At 37.7% G+C, this 20,007-nt stretch overlaps 1 protein-coding gene across 3 annotated transcripts in view; it reads left to right on the top strand.

Annotated features, from left to right (window-relative positions):
* The window catches only part of LOC114047357 (protein SCAI), a 211,957-nt gene that overhangs the window by 181,944 nt on the left and 10,006 nt on the right, over window positions 1–20,007 (top strand). For 2 of the 3 annotated variants that reach the window (XM_027868168.1, XM_027868167.1), the window contains exons 15-17: window positions 16,489–16,561; window positions 18,547–18,720; window positions 18,922–19,022. In XM_027868168.1, coding sequence (XP_027723969.1) covers window positions 16,489–16,561; window positions 18,547–18,720; window positions 18,922–19,022 — 348 coding nt within the window. Of the gene's footprint in view, window positions 1–16,488; window positions 16,562–17,613; window positions 17,655–18,546; window positions 18,721–18,921; window positions 19,023–20,007 lie in introns of those variants that run through there. The other variant, XM_027868169.1, reaches the window with a different exon arrangement.

Raw genomic sequence — 20,007 nt, 5'->3', positions numbered from 1 at the left:
CATAGCAATTTCAGCTCAAAGATGGTAGAGAAAGCAGTGGCTGAAACGGCTCCTCTGTATTTCATTCTGATTAATAAAGTAGAACGAGTTAGTAAAGTGAAAATGATTGGGACTCCTTGGAATCTTGAACATGATTACAATAGATAAGGAAACGCAAGCTTCACATAGTTAGTCATAAGCCCTGTGCTTTAAAAATAACCAAACTAACAGATATCCAAAGGTTCAGAGAATGCTTGAGTCTGATCTTCTGGCCAGAGACTCTCGAAGCGAGGATGCCTTAAGAGGAATAGGTCTCAAAAATGAAAATGAAAAAAAATCTAAAAATAACCAAGATGAATCAAGATCCTAAAATAAAGTTAAGTGATCACTGTAGCTAAACAGATTTTTCTGAGATGTTGAAATTTTCAAACTACACATGCACAAGATAGAAGGAGGGCTATATAACTAAGAATAAATATGAAGACGTGGCATAGCCCTATTAGAAGAGTGTCAGCGAAGTAAAAACACAGAAGGAGCTTTTAGAAATATTTAGGGACAATAAAGAGGATTTGGGTTTTGTTTTGTTTTTTAAATTATACTTTTTGCTAATGAACCGTGAACTAGGACCAGAATTGAATAAGCAAAAGTGATCAGGGTGGATTACATGGGGGGAAATTGCTCCAAAGTCAGTCTTTATAATACCACTATTCCCATAGTATAATAGCAAATCATGTTATACCATTATCAAAAAAGAAAAACATATATAAGTGACCTAAAGGATAATGGAAAGATGCACACTCAGTGTAAGGATACAGAAGATTACCAGTAATGATTTGTTCACCAGTATTTTGGTTCTGGAGCTTGTCCAGAGAAGAGTGATTTGTTGGTGAAGAAGCTAGGGACTATGTCACAAAGGCTCAGGTGAAATAATTAAGTGTGGTGGGCCTGGAGAATAGGAGGTATTGTGTGTGTGTAGGGGGAGGGTAATAGCATGGGGTGACATAATATACTTATATTCATGTATTTGAAAGGCTATTATACACCTGGAGGGAAGATTTGACACATTTTGTTTGGCTCCAGAATAGAACTAGGAACACTGGGTTGAAGTTGCAGAAAGTCTGATTTTAGCTCCATGAAACTTCTAAATAAAGCTATCCAGAATAAGGATGGGCTGCCTCTTGAGGACATAGATTCTTCACTGGAGGTCTTCAATTGGAGACTGTGTGACCACTTTACAGAGATTTTGTTGAAGGACTTCTTGGTCAGGTGTAGGTTAAATTAGATGACATCTGAAGTCCTTTCTGCTTTTAGCACCTGTAATCTCCAATAAATGATCATTGCCTCTTCACTTAAAGACTGCCAGTGAAGGACAGTCCCTGGCCAGCACATTCTAATTTGGGACAGCTCTACAGTTTCTGCCCCCTTGGGCCAAGAAAAACAAGTCTAACACCACTTAGAAAATGAAGGTCTTGAAATACTTGAATAGGGCTATTCTGTCCACTCTTAGTTGTTTTTTCTCCAAACTAATGCTCACTTTCTTTTGCCTGTCCTCATAAGACAGGATGTTCCTTTCACCGTCCTGGTTGCAATCTTCTGAACATACTCCAACTTGCCTACTTCTTTCCTAAAATATTATGCCTATAAGGGTTTCTACAAACATGGGCTGATTAGGGAAGAGTATAATGGAACTATTCCCTTGCTTTATCTGGATACTATGCCTTTATTAATGCAGCCTAGCATAGAATTAGCTTTTCTGACTGCCATGTCACACTGTTGAGCGATATTGTGCTTGAAGTTCACTGAAACTCCTAGACCTTTTTCACAGGAAATGTTATCTAGTCACATTTTCCTCATCCTGTACTTGTGAAATTAATTTTTTAACCCAAATGTGAAACTTTGTTATTATCCATGTTAATGTCATTTTATTTGATATAGCCATCATTCTAGCCTATGGAGATTTTTTGATACTCAAATTCTATTGACTCTCAATATACAGTCATCTATTGTTAATAGCTTTCCCTTCAAGTTTATGATCTGATTCCCAAGCTCCTCACATAATTCCTTCTAAGTCTTTAGTAATATTCTCCTGTGACAGTATAACATGTTTTTTTTTAAATTCTCTTGATCCTTACTCAAATGATTCTCCCCTTATGTACCTGGATTTCTTAACATAATGTAATATAAATAGGTAATACTAACTTCTCCATTTAAAAAAATCTATTCTTAGCATATCCTACCATGTTATAAGTCCCATCCTACCAATTCTCATTGTTAACTTTGAGGTAAATTTCCCTTTCTTATGTCTGATTTACCCTGTTTTATTACCCATCCTTTGTAACTAGACAGGGTTTTATTGCTTTCTCACAGTATTCAGGCAAGTAAGTTTTTACTAGTCCTCATTAGGTGTTCTCTTTCCCTTGCTAAGAGCTTATTATTCCTAAGTCATGCTCCAAAAATCTAGATCCTCTTCAGATACTGTCTTCCTAGCTAGTTGTTCACATTCCATATCTTCCTTTTTCCCCTAAATCATTTAACTTAGATTGGAATAGAGATGGAAGCACCATTGTGGTCCAGAAGCATTCAGGTTTTCTTCTCCTCTGGGATTTAATAATAAGCTAGATAGCTTAATGGATAGAGTTCTGGGTCAAGGGTCAGGACAAACTCACTTCAAATCCTACCTCAGTTGCTTAGTAGCAGTGTGACCCTGGGCAAGTTACTTAATTGCTATCTGCCTCAATTTCCTCCCCTATAAAATTGGGATAATAATGACATCTGCCTCCCAGGGTTGTTGTGAGGACCAAAGGACATAACAGTTTTAAAGTGCTTAGCACATAATAGGTACTTAATTGATGCTTGTTTCCTTCCTTCCTTGGCGATCTAGGTTTCTTCCTTCTGGTTTGTCCTCACATGTTATCAGGTTTGGCAGTTTGGAGGATGTTCTCAATCACATCCTGGATAAAGGCCTCAGGAGTTGACAGGCCTCCCTCTTGTTTGTGCTAGGTAGATAGGGCACCTCTCAGCATGGCGTCACTAACCACCATCTTTGTTTGATATTGGATGTTGTAGAACAGTGGTGTCAAACTTATAGAAATGGATTGCTGCAGCCCACATATTGACTTAGGAAACCACAAATGAGTATCATCTGTGTTGTGTTATATTTTTATTTATTTTGTTAAACATTTCTTAATTACATTTTAATCTGATTTGGACTCTCTTGTGAGTGCTTGTTTGAAACCTGTATTGTAGAGAGCATTTCTGTTAGTTACAGATGTGACTGGGAACCTCTGAGGTCTCTTTCTCCTCTGAGAGCCTCTGACATGGTATAAGAGACTTCATCAAGGACATATATAACCAGAAAAGAAGTTGAGCTAGTTATGGAGTGAGAATGACATAGTAGATGAAGTCTGCAAGTGCTGCCCTGTTATCCACTAAATAGTAAAAGAATCAGAGGCAAAGTTACTAATGAGCTTTAAGAGGGTCGTCTGTGGAGGATTTACATACAGACTTGGACAAGAATTTCATAGAGTGAGAAGCTGAAAATGAATCCATCAAACTAATCTTAGATCAAGAGAAGGGATGTTCCTATTGCTTGGGTCAGTGTTAGGGGCCAGGGTAATACCCAAGTTCCTGAACCCCTAGACCTCATCCATAGGGAGTAACTAAATTTCTGGATATATATGTCAGTTTAGAGGATTTCTGTTTTCTTTTCCACTCAGATTCTCAGCACACCATGTAGACCTCAGGTAGCTCCTGCATTTCCTTAGGGTTGGGAAAGACCCATGCCCCACAGGCCTACATTCCCTACTCTGTGACTCAAAATATGAAGATCTTCCCTTAAGGCTAAGATAACTTACTTTTATAGAGACAAAATGATCTTTGGTGGCTCTTCAGCATTTGATTTCAAAGCTCTGATGCAAGCCTTGGAAATACCCAAGTGGTTTTTCCCAACCCTAGTTTTAGATCTACTCACCCCAGCCTTAAAACTCTCAACACTAATCTCTGATATATGTGCCTAGTCTTCCCCTGCCCAGCTCTGTGAGCCTGTTTACTCCTATTATTGAACTCTGTCCTATTTGCCTGGTACATTACCAGCTACCTGTCACCTGTTTTCCTGAAGCCTAGACTCCTCTATATCAAATCCGAACTTGCTCGATCTCACATTGCCCAGTCATCATCAAGACAAAGCAGATCCCACACCTGCCCGGCTACTGTCACCTGATCCTCCTCCACCCATCACTGTGAACTGTCCCTTGAAGCAGCTTGTTTAAAGGATGCTTCCACAGCCCCACCTGCTGGCTGTTTTTTCCTTTACTACTCTGCTTTTGCTGAAAGGTAACTGAGAGGGATAAATCTTGAGTCAGATTTTCTAAGTTAGAATCCTGGCTTTGCCGCTTAATAACACTATGACTATGAGCAAGGCACTTAACCTCTCTGGGCCTCAGTTTCCTCATTCCTAAAAAGAGAGTTGGACTAGAAGGTAAAGTTTCTTCCTTCTCTAACTCTATAATCCTACATAGTGCTAACAGATGACAAAGAAAAGAGGATATTGTCTTCAGGTTCTAAATTTTGGAGTGAGAGGATCTGATAATGAGTTCTAGCTCTGTCACTCATTAATTGGGAGCTTCTGCAAGTAATTTAACCTCCCTGATCCTCAGCTTCATTATCTACAAAATGATTATTTGCACCTCCTTAAATAGTTGTTTATCATAAAATGTTTTGAGGAAAAAGCAGCAACATCAAACCTGATGTTTACAAAGGCATTGTGGTGTTATGGGGGCACCAGTTGTCTTGCACCTCACATGCCCCATGGACTGTCCCCTTCCCTCCATGTACTCATCAGTCCAGTGACACTGACCTCCTTGCTGCTCCCCACACAAGACACTTTGTCTCTCAACTCTGGGCCTTTTCTCTGGCTGTCTTCTATGTCTTGAATGCTCTTCCTCCTCATCCCTGCCCTCTGGCTTCCCTGGCTTCTTTCAAGGCCTAGAAAAAAATCTCCTCTGCAGGAAACCTTTCCTGATTCCCCTTAATTCTAGTGCCTTCCCTTTGTTTATTATTTCCAATTTGTCTTGTTTGTGCATAGTTCTTTGCATTTTGTCTCCTTTATTCTCCATTAGACTGAAGCATCTTGAGAGCAGGGACTATCTTTTATTTTTCTTGGTATCCCCAATCCTTACTACAGTACCTGACACATAGTAGATGCTTAATAAATGTTTATTGATTAACTGACCTGAACAATCCAAAGGACTGGGTTCCATACAATTCTGCCACTTTCTGCCCATATAACTTTAAATAAAATCACTTAATCTCTCTTAAGCCTAAATGTCCTCATTTACAAAAAAGCAGTAATGATACTTGTGCTACTCCTTGGGCTGTAAGGAAAGTCTTTTATCGGACTTAAAGTGCTATGGAAATGTGAGTTGTTGATGCTGTTAGTAGTAGTAGTAGTAGAAATATATAATTTAAACTTTGCGTTCTCTAATAATAGCCATAGGATCATAGAGCTAGAACTGGAAGGTACCATAAAGACCTGCTATACCAACCTTCTCATTTTGCAAATGGGAAAACTGAGGTCTAAAAAGATTGAATGACATGCCCGAATTCACACACAGTTAGTAGCAGAGCCACTGAAGAATAGTAGAGATAAAATCTTATTTTCTCCTAACTGTGATACTCTTCCCTTCCCCCTCCCTTCACCTCACTTCATTCCACAATACTCTCCCAAGCCATCACCTTTGCTCTGGTTTTGCTTTCCTACCTTCCTACTTTCAACTCTGTAGTTAACTTATTCAATACTAAATTGTCCCCTACTCTCAATTCCCTTTTTAACTAGTCCTATCACAGCTCATACCTTGCCAAACCCCAATCCTAGGTTATTCCCACCAGCAGCCTCTGCTCCTACTCACATGCCATTGAAAGGAACTGAAAAATATTAAGCAACCACTCATCTAGCTTGGATCCACTATAAAATTATGCTATTTAATCTCAACTGGTCACTCGCTGTAGTAAAGCAATCTTTTTTACTCTTCCCTCATTGATTCTCCATTACACTCCTCACAGTTCCAAACCTTCTTTTCTCTTTTCAAGCCTTCCCTACCATCCTAACTCCACCCTTATAACTGAGGACCTTGTTTCTTACTTTACTAAGAAAATAGAAAGCCATTTTCTGTAAGCTCCCTCTTATCCCCTTCTCTACTTCTCAAAACGATTGGACATTAGCCTCCTTTATTCCAATCTCTGAAAAGGTGACCCTTCTCCTATTCATTTACATAGACCCTTGAACAACTGTTTTAGCAGACTGCTTTCCCAATAACCACCTCTCTCCCTAATCTTTGACTCTTCCTCTATACTGTTTTCTCCTTCTTTGCCTAAAAACACACCCAGGTGTCCTGCTGTATACTTAAAAAAAACCCAGAAACTTTAGGTGGCCTTACTGTCCTCTCAAGCTATTGTCCTTTATTTCTAATTCTTTTCTTAGCCAAACTCCTAGAAAAATCTTTCTGCTCTATTGGAGCTTTCTCTCTTCTCACTCCTCAACCATTTGTGATCCAGTCTCATCGGTCATTCAAAATCCTTTCTCCAAAGTCACCAATGTTCTCTTAATTGCCAAATATGATTCCTTTTTCCTCATCTTCCTTGACCTCTCTGCAGCATTTGACATGTGGACCATCTTCTCTTGGATACTCTTTCCTCCCTGAGTTTTTGTGACACTGCTATTTCTCCTCCCCTCTTTCTTTCTTTCTTTTACTTATTTTTTTTTTGACTAGGCAGTGGGGTTTAGTGACTTGCCCAGGGTCACACAGCTAGTCAGTGTTATGTGTCTGAGGCCAGATTTGAACTCAGGTTTTCCTGAATCCAGGGTCGGTGCTCTATCCACTGCACCACCTAGCTCCCCCTCCTCCCCTCTTTCTAAGCTAACCATTCCTCAGATCTTCTATGCATTATTACTATTCTTGTCACATTCACTGTCTTTATGTGTACCCTAAAGCTCCATCCTGTATCCACTTCTTTTTTCTCTCAGTTGGTGACCTTATTAGCTCCAGTGGGTTTAATGTTCCCTCTGCAGATGACTCAGATTGATATATATAGGCCTAGTCTCTCTCTCTCTCTAGCTCCAGTCCTGGATCATAAACTGCTTATTGGACTATTAAAACTGGACATTCCTGAGGCATCTCAAACTTAATGACTATGATCTTTTCTCCAAACCTACCCCTCTTCTGACCTTACTCTTTTTCAATCAGGGATGGTACCACCATACTTCAGTTACCAAAGTTTGCAGCCTCTAAGGTATTTTTGATTCTTCACTGTCCTTTAATTCAAGTTTCCTCCATCCTTAGAAAGCCTTCTCTAGATTCTACTATCCCTCAGGTTATTATCTTTTATCTCTCCTTTCTCAGCCAAATTCGTAGAAAAAGCTGTCTACTCTACTGCATTGTTGCTTCTCCCTTCATCTCACTTGTTCCTCAACCCTTTGCAGTCTACCTTCTGACTTCATCATTCAAATGAAACAACTACCTCCAAAGTTATCAATTATCTCTCAGTTGCATGATCTGATGGCCTTTTCTTAGTAATTCTTGACTTTATCTATTGCATTTGACACTGTGAACTATCCTTTCCTCCTGCTTACTTTCTTCCTCTTTTTTAAATGTTATATTTTTTCCAGTCAGCAAAACAAAGGGCCTTTTCACCCTCCCACTCCAACACTCTACCGTTGAGAACAAAAGAAAAAACAAAACAAAAACCATTACAAAGGGGAGGGGTGGAGCCAAGATGGCAGAGTGAAAGCAGTGACTTGCTTGAGGTCTCCCGCAAACCCCTCCAAATACCTGTAAAAAATGGCTCTAAACAAATTCTAAAGCAGCAGAACCCACAAAAAGACAGAGTGAAACAAATTTCCAGCCCAAGACACCCTGGATGGTTGATCAGAAAGGTATATCATGCCAGGTGGGGAGAGGAGCGCAGTTCAGCATGGGCGTGCAGGCCGCAGTGACCCTGGAGCAGGCCTTAGAGGGCTGAATTGCAGGCAGCTAGGGCGGTTTCCAGACTTCTCAACCCATGAACACCAAAGACAACTTAGAAGATCAGTGGGAAAAGTCTGTGACTGTGGTGAGAGAGAGAAACTAGGTCTCAGTCACAAGTCCCAAGCATGGCCTCTGGGGCAGCGGCTGCCTCCTGAACTTCTGGCCCACAGACTGAGGGGGAATTGAGTGGCTGATCAGAGGGGGATTGCAAGGATCTCTTTGCCAGGGCTGAGGCAGGAATCTCTTGCTCTGCCCGTAGTTGGATCTGGGTCACAGTTCTGAGGAGAGGTCCTAGGGTGAAGAGGAGTACTGGCATGGTGGAGCTTGGTGTGTCAGTGGAGAGGAAACACCTCACCCCTTATCATACCACCTTGTAAGAACTGAAAATTTACAGGTCCCTAGAAGTATCTCTGAAAACAGTTGTACAAACACCCCAAGCTTGGGACAGTAAGTACATTCTCCACATTGGAAGCAGACTCTTACCTTAACAAAGAGTTTAAAACTCAAGTAATTGGCTGGGATCATGAGTAAGCAGCACAAAAAGAGTCAGACTATATTATCTTACTTTGGTGACAAAGAAGATCAAAACATACAACCAGAAGAAGACAGCAAAGTCAAAGCTCCTACATCCAAAGCCTCCGAGAAAATATGAATCAGTCCCAGGCCTTGGAAGAGCTCAAAAGGGATTTTGAGAATCAAGTAAGAGAAGTAGAGGAAAAACTGGGAAGAGAAATGAGAGTGATGCAAAAAAAACATGAAAAACAAGTCAACAGCTTGCTAAAGGAGACCCCAAAAAATACTGAAGAAAATAATACCTTAAAAAGTAGCCTAACCCAAATGGCAAAAGAGGTCCAAAAAAGCCAATAAGGAAAAGATACCCTAAAAAGCAAAATTGGCCAAATGGAAAAGGAAGTCCAAAAATTCACTGAAGAAAATACTTCCTTAAAAATTAGAATAGAGCAATTGGAAGCTAGTGGCTTTATGAGAAATGAAGACACTGTAAAACAAATCCCAAAAAATGAAAAATTAGAAAACAATGTGAAATATCTCATTGGAAAAACAACTGACCTGGAAAATAGATCCAGGAGGGAGAATTTAAAAATTATTGGACTATCTGAAAACCATGATCAAAAAAAGAGCCTAGACATCATCTTTCAAGAAATTATCAAGGAAAACTGCCCTGATATTTTAGAACCAGAGGGCACAATAGAAATTGAAAGAATCTACCGATCACCTCCTGAAAGAGATCCCCAAAAGAAAACTCCTAGGAATATTGTAGCCAAATTCCAGAGTTCCCAGGTCAAGGAGAAAATATTGCAAGCAGCCAGAAAGAAACAATTCAAATATTGTGGAAACACAATCAGGATAACACAAGATTTAGCAGCTTCTACATTAAGAGACCGCAGGGCATGGAATATAATATTCCAGAGGACAAAGGAGATAGGATTACAACCAAGAATTACCTACCCAGCAAAACTGAGTATAATCCTTCAGGGGGAAAAATGGTCGTTCAGTGAAATAGAGGACTTTCAAGCATTCTTGGTGAAAAGACCAGAGCCAAATAGAAAATTTGACTTTCTAATACAAGACTCAAGTGGAACATGAAGAGGTAAACAGGAAAGAGAAATCATAAGAGACTTATTAAGGTTGAACTGTTTACATTCCTGCATGGAAAGAAGATATTTGTAACTCATGAGACCTTTGTCAGTATTAGGGTAGTTGGAGGGAAAAAATTATATGTATGTGTGTATATATATATATACATATATATATATATGTATATGTATATGTATATATACACACACACACATATATATAGAGAGAGAGAGAGAGGGCACAGGGTGAGTTGAAGATGAAAGGGTCATATCTGGAGAATAAAATTAAGGGGTGAGAGGATTATACTGGGAGAAGGAGAAAGGGAGAGGTAAAACAAGGTAAATTATCTCACAAAAAAACAGAAAAGAAAAGGCTCTTACAGTGGAGGGGAAATGGGGGAAGGTGAGAGGGAATGAGTGAATCTTATTCTCATAGGATTTGACTTAAGGAGGGAATAACATACACACTCAATTGGGTATGGAAATCTGTCTTACCCTACAGGAAAATAGGGGGAAAGGGGGACAAGAGAGTAGGGGGATGATAGAGAGGAGGGCAGTTTGGGAAAGGGGATAATCAGAAGCAAATACTTCTGAGGAGGGACAGGGTCAAAGGAAAGAATAGAATAAATGGGGGAGGGCAGGATAGGATTAAGGGAAATAGAGTTAGTTTTTCACAGCATGTCTACTATGGAAGTGTTTTGCATAACTGCACATGTATAACTTATATTGAGTTGCTTGCCTTTTCAATGAGGGTCAGTGGGGAGGGAGGAAGGGAGAGAATTTGGAACCCAAAGTTTTAAAAACACATGTTTCAATAAAATGTTTTCACACGCAACTGGGAAATAAGAAATACAGGAAATGGGGTACAGAAATCTATCCTGCCCTACAGGAAAATAGAAGGGGAAGGGGATAAGAGAAGGGGGGGAGAGATAGAAGGGAAGGCAGACTAGGGGAAGGGGTATTCAAAATGCATGCTGTCTTGGGGTGGAGGGAGGGGCGAGATGGGGTGAAAATTTGGAACTCAATCTCGTGGAAGTAAATGTTGAAAACTAAAAATAAATAAATTTATTAATTAAAAAAAAGAAAAAACCATTACAATATGTATAGTCAATGAAAACAAATTTCCACATTAGCCATATCCAAAAATATATTTGTCTCATTTTGCCTTCTGAGTCCTCCTCACTCTCAGGAGGTAGAAAGCATATTTCGTTATTAGTCCTCTGGAATTGTGGTTGATCATTACAGTAATAAGAGTTCCCAGATCTTTCAGACTTAATGCCTTTAACACATTGTTTATTATATAAATTTTTCAGGTTTTATTCACTTTCCTTTCTATCAGTTTATACAAGTCTTCCCAGGTTTCTCTGAAATCCTTTCTATCATTTCTTATAGCACAATAATATTCCATCACATTTATATACCATAATTGGTTCATCTAATCACCAATTTATGGGCACTCCCTTAAATTCCCCTTCTTTGCTACCTCAAAAAGAGCTATAAATATTTTTGTACATCTTTAGTTAGTTGGTCTTGCTTAGTACTTAATCTCACCCTTAATTTGTCCTTCTAATTCCCCTGCTTCTTCTCTTTCCCTCCTATTTCCCTTCTGAGTGAAATATATTTCTGTACCCAAGTGTGTGTGTTTGTGTTTGTGTGTGTTTATTCTTCTTTTCTCTAACTAGTTCAGAGGAGAGTGAGGTTATAGTGTCAGCTGCTCCCTTCATCCCTCTCTCTCTGTCTTCGTATACCAACCTGGGCTGGACAAATGACTTACTGTGACTTTTCCTGGATTTCCCTATCAGAATTTGATCTGGTGCATTTTCTAAGTCAGAAGTTTTGTAGAGGGGACTTCAGCTGTACTGCTTTCTGCTACTCTGCTTTTTCTCTCTTCCCGTTTGGTTTTTGTGATAATGCTCCCTTCTGGTTCTCCTCCCTGATTGCCCCTTCTCTGTCTCCTTTATTGGCTCCATCCTCCATATGCCCATAACTGTGGCTGTTCATCAGGGCTCTATCCTTTACCTTCTTTTATATTCTCTGTACATTCTCCCTCTTGAGGACCTCATCACTTGCATAGGTTTAAGGATCATCTCTATGCAGGTGACTTACATCTACTATATCCAACGCTAACAACTTCCATGAGCTTTAGTTCTGCATCACCCCCCACATGCCTACATTCTCCAGTCTGTGACTCAAAATCTGAAGGTCTCCCCTTAAGACTAAGATGGCATACTTTTATAGAGCCAAAATGATCTTTGGTGGCCCTTCAGCACTTGATTCAAAGCTCCGGTGAAAGCCTGGGGAATACCTTGACCCTGGTTTTAGATCTATTCACCCCAGCCTTAAAACTCCCAACACTAATCTCTGATATATCTGCCTGTTGGACATTTCAAACTAGATATTCTGGTGGCATCCCAAACTCAATATGCCTCAGACAGACCTTATTTGTTTTTTTCCATTTTTTTCAGACTTTTGACTTTAATTTTTTTTTGTTGTTGTTGTTTCATGGAGTCATTGTTTTCTGTTTAGACCATTCTAATTTTCAGGGAATATATTACTTGGGTGAGGTTTTATACCTTTTATGCAAAGCTGTTAATTTCCTTCCCAGTTCTTTCTTCCATAGCTCTCATTTGTTTTCCATTTTTTCCCTCTAGTTCACTTATTTCATTTATAAAAAACATTTTTAAATTAAAAAAAACCTCCTTCCTTCACTTCTTCAAGGAAGTCTAGTAAAATTTGTGTTCATGTTGTGTTTTTCTTTGAGGCTTTGCTTGTAGATGTTTTGAGCCATTCTCTTGTTCTAGGTTTGTGTCTTGATCATCCCACTATAATAGCTTTTTATGGTAGTATTCTTTTTTTCTTTGTTTGCTCATTCTTCCAACCAGCTTTCTGATTCAACAAAACTTATTTTTACTCCCAAACCCATCCTTTGTGTTTCTGTTGAAGGTATCATTTTCACTATCTCTCAAGTTCATAACCTTGATATTATTCTCAATTCCTCAATCTCTCTCCCTCTCTGCAAATATCCAACTTGTTATAAAATCTTGCCATTTCAACTTCTTTTCAATATCTGTCTTATCCAGCTGATTCTCTCTACTTGTCTGCTACCACCTCACTCCAAGCCTTTATTACTTTTCGCTAAAACTTTTGCAAGGGCTACCTAATTGGTCTCCTTGCTTCAAATCCCCCTCCTGTGCTCCACACCGTCCTCTACATATCTGCTAAGATATTTTTCCTTAATGAGAAATCTAACCATCTGACTTACTGACTCAGTAAATTCCAGGTCTTCGCATTTTCTTTAGGATGAAATATAAAGTCCTCCGTTTAACTTTTAAACCTGATTACATTTTGGTCCCAACCTATCTATCTTTTCAGCCTAATTATACATAAATCCTCTTCCCATAGGTGGTAATCCATTCAAACTGGCCTTTTTTGCATTGACTCTCCCATGCCTGGAATACATTCCCTCCTTACCCCCACCTCAGAGAATCCTTTTATTTCTTCAAGAAGCAGCTTAAATGTCATCTTATACAGGCAGCTTTTTTTCCTGATTTCCCCAACTTCTGGAAACCTCCTTAGCTTATATTTGTTTATATATGTTGTCTTTATACTTATTCTGTAAATACTTATATGTGTGATAGAGTGGAAAAAAGAGAGCCTACCTCAAAGCTAGGAAGACCATAGGTTCAAATCCTTTCTCTGATAGATACTATATGATCCTGGACAAAGCCCTTAATCTCTCAATGCTCTAGTCCAGAGTTGTGCCAGAATAAGTAAAAATACAGTGAAACATAGATAATGTTAATATGTGTTTTTCTAAGTCAATATGCAGCCCTGAGGGATCCTTATGTACAGTTTAGTGGGCCCTGTTTCTTTTTGATTTTGACATGACTGCTCCAGGCAATTCTCTAAGAGAAAGTTCTGACTTTTAAAGAAATTTTAGCCATTGGGAGTTCCTTATACCAATGAAATAACAGATCCATTCCCTATCCATATGTTTGTGTATATTCATATACATACATATACATATATGCATATATGTATAAGTATATATACATACATACATATATATACTTATACACTTGTCTCCCCTGTTAGAATATGTTGAAGCATATCAAAAACCTCTTTTTACTATAACTGCAGATATCAAGAAATAATATTTTCTCCAACCTAAAACCTTTCTCAGATTTTTCCTTTTAGGAAAATGTGTAAGAGATCAAGAACAAAGGCTGAAGTAGAAGGATAAATATCTAATAAGATTATTGCTTTGCCTTTTCCCAGAAGGGATGATACTATGATCAACCCTTCTCCATTCAGAAACAGTTAAGTATTAGGCACTGGAAAGAAGCCTTTTCAGGCCTGGAGGGTAGAAGTCAAGGTAGGAATTGAGTAGTTCTAGTTTAAGATGAAGTGACTATCTTAGTGACTATTGTTTTAAATTGTTAGCTCAAAACTATATTTTAACATGTTGTGACTTTTTTTCTTCAGTATACCTATAAATATTATTTCAAATTGTCTTGGGGTAGAGACATATCCAAGGGCATGGAGGTGGGGAGTATTATAATAGTTCAGATCTTACTCTCAGCTGGGCTTGGATTTTGAATAATGTTAAATTAATCAGACTGTTTGTTTCAGACTTGTGCTTAAAATGTACCTATAGTATAGTATTAATATTTTTTGTTTGACAATATAAGCTCTCTTGAGAGTAAGGTTTCATTCTCTGTATTGGTAACTCCAGCACCTACCACATTGCCTGGCAATATACTAGATACATAGTAAGTGCTTATTGATTTATTAAAAGGTAGCAGGCTAGATGATTTTTAGTGCAGTGTGGAATTGATCTTAAGTAAACTTGTGTAGGCAGTTTTTATCTTTGCTTTTACTTCTCTATCTGCATTCCTTCCTTTTCTCCCTGAGTTATCTCTTGCACTTCTCAGTTTCTGTTCTCTTGATACCATTAAATCTTTGCTCAAGAGTTAACTGTAATTAAGGCATTAACTAGTAGCTCCTTTGGGGTTGGTCCTTCCCAACTGTATTTGCATATTAAATGAAAAGCCTTTAAAACTCAAAGGAGTGAAGCTATAATGTTGGAATAGCTGATAAATTTGACATTTTGGAACAGGGGCTGCCTGCTTTTAAAATCACCACTGGGCATGATATATAGAACAATAGAGAATAATACTTAATCTGAAAGACAATTACTTTGGAAGCCATTGTACTATTTCTGGTGTGTTTTGGTTATTAAGAGAGATTATATAGAGTATGTAATGATTTGAGTCAATAAATCCTAGATTCAAATCCTATATCTGATACATAACTGTGTGACCATGGACAAATGACTTAAACTCAGGTGCCTGTTGAAGACTGTAAATTATAGACTGATTATTATAGGTATAGGGACATTATATATAACTTTATATTATTTTAATTATACTATATTTGATATTTAAAACACCCTCTACCCACAGATATACAAAAGTGAAACATTCAGATGTTTTTATTTGAGGGGAACAGGTTGCATTCTGTCATCCTCCCTTTTCTTCCCAACATTTTGTTAGTTCCATTGCCTGGAATCCAAGGTTCCCTAGGGAATCCCTGACCATTTCTACTAAAAAACCATCTTCCACTGCCTTGTCATACCTTATGGATGATCCTGGAATCTTTAAGATAATACAGGAAGAACACAGTTTCTGGCAAATCCCAGCAGCCTAGAAAAACTCAGAGAATTTGCCAAGATGGTGATGTTCCTCACCAGAGAGTTAACCACTTGGTGATAATGTTTGGCCATAGTACCTATCTGGTAAAGTGTGATGACTATATGCAGACCATATCAGGTAACAGAGGGCTACCTTCACACATATAAAATCATGACTATTTTGAAATACCCTGACAATCATGCCAACAGATCTTCTCAGGAAGCAGGCAGTTACTACTACCCTACCTCCTACTTCTCTCATACATGTAAATAAATAGACACTAGACAAGGAGTGAGTAAAAGAAGATGTCATGCTCCCTTCCACAGGCTGTCTGGCCTATCTAGGTAATCCTTTGAATTGCATGGAGTCATTTACTACATTAATTTCTTAACTTGAAATTGTAATCTGAGTGTATGTAACTGATTCTCCTAAGCAGTTTCTTGGGTTTTTATTGCTTTTACATTACTTTTACCACTTTTTTTTTTCTGGATTTCTAGTTCATCAGAGCATTTGGATCATAATTATATCAGAAAAATTTAACAATATGACATAGTGTGATGTGGAAGAAAGAATACGAAGTTTAAGATCCAAAGGAATTTGGTTCAAATCCTAGTTTGATTCAAGTCCCTTCTCTGTGACTTGCTACTTGTGTGACTTTGAGTTTGTAATGTAATCTCCCTTGCCCTCAATTTCTTTATAAAGTGAGGGTTTTAGCATCTAAGGTCCTTTTCAGCTTTAAATCTATGATCCTATGAATAAGTATCTATTACGTTTAAGACTAGAGGCTGACTGGGATAGATAGCTTGGCAGAGAGCAAACCTCAGAGCCAAGAAGTCCTTGGCTTCAAGTCCTGACTCAGACATATCCTGGCTTTGTAACCCTAGCCAAGTCACCTAACTTTCAATGCCCTGGGTAACTCTCTGAAAATAAATAGCAAAGCAGATGCCAATCTGCTGTATTTCATCAGGAGCTCCCTAACCTAATGAAATCATAGGTCTGATTTTTTTTTTAAATGTTGCAGGTTACTTTCCTAATCAAGTAAAATTTTGACCTTTCCATTGTTAATGTTCTAGTTTCTGATGCTATATATATTTATAAGTAACTAATCATTGAGAAACAAATTTATTCATTGGGTATATTACTGAAAAACTAATTTTGGCCAGAGCCTTAATGCTTGTTTTAAATTGTTACATGTTACAGAATTTCACAAATTTATTCGGACAACCTCTAGTCTGCTTGCTTTCTCCAACAACATATCCAAAAGCATTACAAGGTATGTTTTGTGCTGATATACCTGGGTCTAATTTAAACTGTTTTTTGTGTTTGTTTGTTTTTTTGCTTTATATTCTTGAACTTGATTTTCCTTTCTGAGAGACACGTGCAGCCCTCATTGATGAAAAACAGATATGTGGCACATATCAGACTGGAATTGGCTTAGCAATGAGGCTATTTGCTAAATTTTAGCTCTTTGCTAAAAGTAGACTCTTTGATTCAGAGGGTCTATGCAATACTCCAGTTTCAGTATCCTAGCTGTCTTCCAAGAAATACCATACAATATTATTAAAAGAAATAGTGACTATCATTAGCTTTTTTTTTTTTTGCCTTCTACTGTTTTGGAAATTTTCATGGTTTATGGGCTTTTTGTTTATGAGGTATTTATTTTGAAAATCAAGATTCACCTTGATTTAACATCTCTCATATGTAAACTTTTAATTTAAATTTTATCTATGCCATTTTGTTTTTTATACTAGTCATTTCCAATAAAAACTGCTCTGCATTGAACTTTTTCTCATGTAGCAAAAATTTAGACAAAAAGGAAAATGAGAGTCTATGTCAGTTAATATTGTGTTCAGCAGCTATAATCTCTTCCATCTCTACTGAGATTACTCAATATTCTTGACACACCATGTAAACTATTAAAATGTTTATCTTGGCTTGAAGAAATTCACCTGGCTCCTATCTCACACGTAGCCAAATTGGCAGAACTTTAACAAATTTTTGATATATTTTTTTTCACATTTTTGTTGTAAAGAGAGCCTCTCTCTGAGTGTTTTACCCATTTATCATGTGACTGTTTGAAAATTAGAAACATTCAAATTTATCTACAGGTTGTATACACTCTAATACCAGCCAGGACCTGTGAGGTCTTATTCTGCTCATTCATTCTAGCACGAGGCAAGATGAGCACGAAACAAAGCTTAGAAACAAAAACAGAGAGATTTTGAGAACTGTTTTAGCAGGACCTTCACTGTTTCACTGTCTCCCTAACTGTGAATAGTGTTGGTGTCTCTCAGTGAGAGATGGCAATTTACCGCTACTTCCCAGCCAGAAGTCCAGTCTGCTGACATAGTTTGACACAGGAAGTGGTGGTCAGCATTTGAATGCCTGAGAGAAGCTGGAGACTTTTCACCGTTGTTTTAAGGTAAGTTCTGCTCTTTATTAGAAAAACATGTAGCAGTAACATTCAATAGATTTGTCTAAGCATCAAATTATCTATTCTACTAAATGATAGAACTTACCTTAAAACAATGGTGAAAGTCTCCTACTGGGGACCTGTTACCCTGTTTATGTTACTTCAGTAATATTTTAGTTCACATAACTCTCCCAAGATTTAACTTTGTCAGAATTTTTGAAAAGTAATCCACAGTTTGGGTTCATAGGATCACAGAATTTTAAATTTGCCAGAGAGCATGGAGATCATCTCATTCAACCCTTTCATCCTTCATATGAGAAAACAGGCCAAGGGATGTAAAGTGTTTTACCTATTGTCACAGTAGTAACAGAGCCAGGTTTCAGAGATCTTCTGTCTGACTCCAAATCCAATGCTTTTGCCACTACGGTCTGGTTTGTTTGTTTGGTTTTTTTTTAATCACATACTTTATCAAATAACTTTTTATTGAGAAAAGATGGCACACAAAAAGGTTTTCAGCATTCATGAAAGGAGGTATACAAATTCTATTAAATGTTGTCTATTTAAATAAAATGGCTTATTCAGCTGTTGGATAAGAAAGGTAAACTTTAAGTCTTAAAGCATAGAGAGAAGATCTGCAGACCACGTAGTTTAAGGTTGATGAATGTGCACAAACAAGATATAGAGAGTTTACTTATGGGCCTGTTTTGTCTTTCTTGTGTGCAAGTGGTCTCTGTTGATTTGAATGAAAGGATTGAGACCATTTGGATAACACAGCCTGGAATTACAGAGAATTGGATGATCTTCCTGGTTCATTCTCTCCCAATGCAACCTATTTCTTATTTCAGATCAGTCTCAACGTGGTAGCCTCTTCACTCTCTTTCTGAACAATCCTCTAATGGCCTTCCTGTTTGTCTCTGGATTGTCAAGTATGCGTAGAGGTCTGTGGGAAAAATGTCAAGAGTACCTTCGAAAAATCAACCGAGATATTGCCCAACTGCTGACCCACTCACGGTCCATAGGTACCCTCTTGACATAATTTACCAGAATTTGGAATGGTGGTTAAATCTCATGATTGTTTGTTTGACTTTGTTTGACTTTCAAATGGTCATTTAATATATGTTATACACAGGAAAATTAAAGTTTTTCCCCAATTTCTCTTTTTTTTTTTTAATTTTTTCTAGTCAAACTTTCTTCCAATATCACCTTTTTATTCTTTTCAGATCAGGCTTTTCTCCAGTTTTTCGGGGATGAATTTCTTCGCTTGCTTCTCACCAGATTTGTCTTCTGTTCAGCTACCATGAGGATGCACAAGATTTTTCGGGTATGTAGGGAAAATAATCACTTGGGCACCGCTTTAATAAGATTAGGCATGTAAGACTTATGCACTAATCTTTGGAAGAAATTAAGTTCTGTGGTAAAGTAGTTGAATGGCTTGACCAAATAAATGATCACTTGACATGGATACTATTGAGGATGACTCATATGGTTTCTGCATTTAAGTTTAAATTTGAATTTCCATAGTGCTTATAAAGGACTTAGAAATCAGAGTTTGCAAGTAAGTATTTTATTGATATCCATATATTTTAATGAGCATTTATTGTATTTAGGGTCTTTTTAATTTACATAAATTCAGAATTATATTTTATCTCTGCTCTCATTTCTATACAATTATACATTAGTTTCATCTATTTTATGGATTGTTTTTATACGGTAATTCTAATTGCATATGTACTTTTAAAAAAAGTTTCTATTAAAAAATTCATTTTAAATCTCAGGAGTTGTTACAAGGACATATGAGTTGCCATATTATGCCACTGCTATCATCACATATGAAGAATTTCACCCTAGATACTGTTCTATCTTCTTCAGAGTCCTACGGCATTAGCTCCTCTTTGCAATCTGTCCATGGAGTTTTACCATGGCTCCACGGCCTTTGCCACTTTCTAAATCTTCTTTGATTACTCAACTCTAACTTGAGGCCTCAAGCCTTCTAATCCTTCATAGTCCCTGCACCTGCATAGGTTCTCGGATTCAAAAATTTGCCACAGCCAATCCCTAATTACCTTTCTCTTTATTCTGCCCCTGGTACTGTAACTGGATGCCTGTTTCTAACATCTGTTCTCTCTTTTCCTTCCAGCCTCCATTATCAAATACTCCATGCCACAAATATTTATTTTCTAGGGTTTCTCTGCATGAGAAAAGTTATTATATATAAATAATTAAGATACCAGGAGATATATCTAGATCTCCTGTTATCTTCATATATATATATATATATATATATATATATATATATATATATATAT

This window comes from Vombatus ursinus, unplaced genomic scaffold, assembly GCF_900497805.2.
Source record: "Vombatus ursinus unplaced genomic scaffold, bare-nosed wombat genome assembly UNPS02014786.1, whole genome shotgun sequence".
NCBI lineage: Eukaryota > Metazoa > Chordata > Mammalia > Diprotodontia > Vombatidae > Vombatus > Vombatus ursinus.
Note: the sequence above shows the minus strand (reverse complement) of the source record. Positions and strands in the feature narration are given on the sequence as shown.